General features: G+C 34.0%; 1 protein-coding gene across 7 annotated transcripts in view; it reads right to left on the bottom strand.

Moving 5' to 3' along the window:
- The window catches only part of LOC108750079 (diacylglycerol kinase eta), a 43,873-nt gene continuing 38,910 nt past the window's right edge, over positions 1–4,963 (bottom strand). For 3 of the 7 annotated variants that reach the window (XM_018489313.1, XM_018489310.1, XM_018489309.1), the window contains 9 exons: positions 4,623–4,956; positions 4,317–4,544; positions 4,137–4,239; positions 3,783–4,052; positions 3,401–3,695; positions 2,783–3,088; positions 2,605–2,700; positions 2,400–2,531; positions 2–742 (listed from right to left, as the gene is read on the bottom strand). In XM_018489313.1, coding sequence (XP_018344815.1) covers positions 458–742; positions 2,400–2,531; positions 2,605–2,700; positions 2,783–3,088; positions 3,401–3,695; positions 3,783–4,052; positions 4,137–4,239; positions 4,317–4,544; positions 4,623–4,956 — 2,049 coding nt within the window. In that variant the 3' untranslated portion in view covers positions 2–457. Of the gene's footprint in view, positions 743–2,399; positions 2,532–2,604; positions 2,701–2,782; positions 3,089–3,400; positions 3,696–3,782; positions 4,053–4,136; positions 4,240–4,316; positions 4,545–4,622; positions 4,957–4,963 lie in introns of all 7 variants that reach the window. The other 4 variants (XM_018489311.1, XM_018489312.1, XM_018489314.1 and 1 more) reach the window with 4 other exon arrangements.

Raw genomic sequence — 4,963 nt, forward strand, 5'->3', positions numbered from 1 at the left:
TAGAATCACGTATTTTGTACTATATATACAGATATATAAACAGAATTGCGCTGAAAATTTGTTAATGCATAACAAATTCAGCTTCGCTCTTGTGAGTAGTCTTCATATGGAAGGAAATCATTTTGCATGTACGCAATATTTTAGTAAAGAATTCGACACAGGCAAAATGGTTTTCTTCCATACAAAGACTACTCACAAGTGTAAAGCTGAATTTATTATATAGTAACAAGTAAGATGGTCTCCTTCCGTGCAGTAAACATTAGATAAATTTCAACATTTCTTTCCATTTAATCCCCACAATGTCACTCGAGAATTGTAATTATAACGTTTTAGAGCAAGAATATACAAACGAAATAAATTCATAGAAAATAGATATTTTCTTGCCCTAAAACGTTAATACAATTAACGAGACAAAGGAATACGCCCTCTTCGGGATAACATCTTACATGACCTGAACTCAGTTGTTCAAATCATTGATGGCTTGTAAAATACGTTTCACATGTCCAACCTTTGTGATTCCTAACTCTTTTAGATCTCGACGAGCTAGGGTTAATAGTTCTCTACCTCGTATATCATGAGCAATGAATTTCTCCGTATATTCTGCCAGTCGCAGATTTTCCAACCACGCACAGACCTCCGGAACTCCCCAAGTAGTAACCAGATCTCGAGCCGGACCCGCGCTGCCAGCAATGCGACGACACTTCAACCAAAATAACCCTCGATGACGATTTTTTTTATCTCCCTGCAGATCCAGAGTTCGAGATGTCGGTTAGTACACGGTTAGTCAGATTAGTAGTAAAGCGGTATGCTATTTTATACGCATACGTTAGAAACATGCTAATCATATGCAGGTGAAGATTTGCACTCGGGATTATACGTGACAATGGATTCGTCAGGCATACAAAGTAGCTCTCGAATGGCCTATGGTCGTTTGCGATAGTGTGATTCAAAGTCGCGTAAATACTGTAGATATGCTTTCGGTATACATTAATGAGACAATATATATGAGACAATATATATAAGATATTCCATTATATATATTTATTGTTGTACTTTAGCAAGATTCATATACATTCACTAAAAAATACATCTCTCATAAAATCACGAAAGTTCCCCTCTCATTGTTACAGTGCAACAAACTCTCACGAAATCATGAGAAACCGGAGGCGCGATAACAAAAGTAAAAGTTAAGTTGCATATAATTCAAGTGCATATTCGGATGTGTTGCGTTGGCTAACGTAACTGAAGATAAGTACAGCGTCGCTAAATATCACACAATATATGTTTGTCTCACTGTGGACTATAGTAGAGCCGCAAGCGAGAATAAACAAATAAAAGGCAATCTAAATGCAATTCCATCTTTCAGCAGATGTAATACATGCACGCACGCACATACATACAAACGTATACAAAAATAATCAGCATCATGTTCCGCAAAACTAAGTCTCTAAAATGCTAATTCTATTTCTCTAAAGTCATAAGCATTAATACTTAAAAGCATATTACCAGCACTGGGATTGAGCACTCAATCAATCCGAAACAAAGCATAGGATAATGTATTAATTCATTTGAAAACAACATTTACGCATAATAAATTGTAAACTTTTCTCAAAAAAGATTGTAAATTTTCGTGTAAAATATGTATGTAAAGAGAGGTGCTTTCATAATATTACATATCTTTGTGTTATCCAACTAACTAACTAGCATTTCTCAAAACTTATTTACAAGAATAGTATTCTATATAATCTTCTTTTGGAATATACTGGCAAGATGGAATATCGAATACCAATAGAATAAGATAACGTTATCGTTAATTTGATCATCAATGTGTTTCGCTTGATTTTAATAATCTTGTGGAAAATTATGGACAACTATAAATATAGAACAGATAAATTCATTGTACCTCCCTAAGAGTCTATATAAATCTAATTCTTTAAATTATGTTTGTGAGCGCGAATACTTGAATATTTATAAAATAAACTTTTTGTATATTAAGTATTAAAAATTCAATTAGTATTCCGTCAATTAAATGTATGGTAAATATTACAAAATGTACACTGTGAAAAAAATTTATTAAATTTTAATAAATATTTCTTTGAATATTCCTAGAATATATTTAATAAACATGTATTTATTAGATACAAAAACCATTGATTAAACTATCTTTTTTTTTTGTCATTTATATAAATATTTATTTACCGTAAATAAATATTCCGCTAGGACCATTCAAAGTAATATTTATTAAAATTTAATAAATTTTTTCTCAGTGTATATGTAAACTTTATCACAATGCAAAATACATGACAAAAATGTAAAAATAGTTAATTTCATAACTCGTATCTCTTTAAATAATTGACTTTAAGCAGCATTGCATTAAGCATTATAAAAAAGAACTATACCTGATCGTCTGCGGGAATATTTTGCAAGTAAACCAGCCCTGTGCCTCCTTCATCAAAGGTACATTTTCGTAATTGCTGTTCCATTTGAGCTAGAGATACAGATAACTTGTTTTCTAAATCTTCTCGTAATTTCTATGTTAAGGAAATAGCTGTTAGTTTAATCATTGCGTTAATATTTTACAGTCACAACATTTGCTCCGCTCACCAAGTTATGTGCTTTATCGCGCAGTAATTCACAAGATTCTTCGTACAATTGCCGCGCGCTTGATACCAACTCCGTTATCATAGGTCTTAAGCTTACCTATATTAACAAATCGGAAAAGTTAAAAAAATAAGTAGATTATCGTAACAAATTTCTAACTAATTCTCTAATTCAAACTTACCCCTTGTAAGATTTTACCATTGGGATGTACTTGTTCAAGCGCGTATGCTGTTCGCGAGGCTACTTGGTACAGATCTCTTTCCAGGGTCGGATGTGATATAATCAGCAGTTTTACCCACTTGACCAAAGTCGTTACGGTTTCAATAAAACTTAATAGGATATTTAATTCTTCATCGTTCAACTGAGGAGGCTTATTGCAAAGTTGTAATTGTGGTCTGGATTGCGATGTATTGTTCATAGAAGAAGATTGAGCGCTTAATGTACTGCGCTGTTTCTCTTCCCACGTTTTCAATGAGGTTTCAAGTGCCTGAGACAAAAAATATTTTCGATTACATAAATTAAAATTATTTTTTCCATTAAAAAATTACGACAAATACTAGGATTCATAAACTCCTATTGTTCTGCTATTAGTTGTCTGCAGCATTGTAGATTTTTAATAACAAGTAACTTACACTCTTTTGCACAATAACTGTCTTATAACTCAAGTCTTAAAGATGTATATATGAGATGTCACACCTCGTTATTAATTTGTTATTAATTTGTTATTAAAAATCTACAATGCTGTAGACAACTAATGACAAAACAACAAAGGAGTTTGCGAGTCTTGATAGATACTTACCCTATTTCTATAAAGCATCTGCATGCGGTTCTTGTGTATAATTTTTATAACACCAGGTGGTTGAATCCAAGCCTCTCCATCGACTTGTATAGGAACACCTTCTTCTCCTAAGATATTAATTTGGACTGTTTGGCACTGAGCTATCCTGTGATGCTGTAAATTTATGAGCCGCGAAGCAGCCATTTGAACAGATCCGAAGACCGCAACTACTTCCAATATACGGTCGTCAAACGATGGTGCTAAGAATAGATCCCCTTCCTTTGTACCTCCCCAAAAGTTTGTACCGCCCATAAAACTGTTATTAAAGAATAAAACTTCTCTTTTAAAACTTTAACTTAGATCGTTAAAAATCATATATAGATATATTTATTATCATAAGTACCTTGGTATATTTAATACAACAATTCCTTGCAAGGACGGCAATGGTATCCTTTGACCGTCGCACTCCAATTGAACTCTCTGCTCAAGATTTTTATAAGTTTTCTGTATCCACTCTTTAGAGCCCAAGACACCGTACCACATGTAATTCTTAGCACGCGATCGACATTTCTCGGGATGCTCTTCTCTCTTATTGTGAAAATCGAGACTAATCTTTGCGTCTATTCCAATACCGAAGTAATTGTTCATGACACATCGTTCAAAGTAGCCTTCCCTGTAATACAAAAAAAAAGTTCCGCGATATCTATATATATGTCAAATATACTAATTACATAACGATATCAGATGTGTGAATTACATCAATGTTTCATCTGGATCCATTAATGGCGATACCGGTGCACATAGAGCGTCTGCATTTGCCAACAAAACTTGACTAATGAGACCAGCTCCTCCACTTACATCTGAATTTACAAAAAAGACACGTAAATAATTATATAAAATAAGAAAGATCATATTTCAACAATGTATTTTTACTCACTTGGCCACATGGGCAATCGAACTAAAGGATTTATTATAGGAAGTTTCTTCACGTCCTCCGTTTTATCTACAGATTTTGCTCTTTCGTGGCGCAAGCTCACGCTCGAGCCACCTAAACGAGCGGTAGTTGCCATCAACGATACAACTTCTGATGCCTTCAACAAACTTCCGCTGCTTATACGACGTGTAGCTTGCGGAGAGAAGCCTGAGTTGGGTAACTCCACGCTTACTGCATTATTAGAAAAATTATTAAAATATATGCATATATAATTTCCATAATAATTTTTTAATTGATCAAACGTCTTACGTCTTTCCATACTATTGCCACTGTATTGCTTGTCATGTGGATCCAAATTATAATCTAAATTAAATTTGTGATGACTCTCAATTGACAACGATGGACTTGGTGGATCAACGATAACACTAATCTGTGGCGGAAAATTTATAGAGCACTTTTCGTTGGTATTGTCCGGAACGGGGAAACAGCATACTGGTCTCAACAAATCGGATGTTTTTTCCTTTTCAATGGTTTCAAACGTAGTCTCAAGTACAACGTTTGTTTCCACAGATTGCGGCGACTTAATTCCTGAGACACGGACGCATGTTGTTAAGCCCTCCGTTTTATATTTACTTAGCATTCCCTAATAA

Source organism: Trachymyrmex septentrionalis, unplaced genomic scaffold, assembly GCF_001594115.1.
Source record: "Trachymyrmex septentrionalis isolate Tsep2-gDNA-1 unplaced genomic scaffold, Tsep1.0 scaffold32, whole genome shotgun sequence".
Lineage (NCBI taxonomy): Eukaryota > Metazoa > Arthropoda > Insecta > Hymenoptera > Formicidae > Trachymyrmex > Trachymyrmex septentrionalis.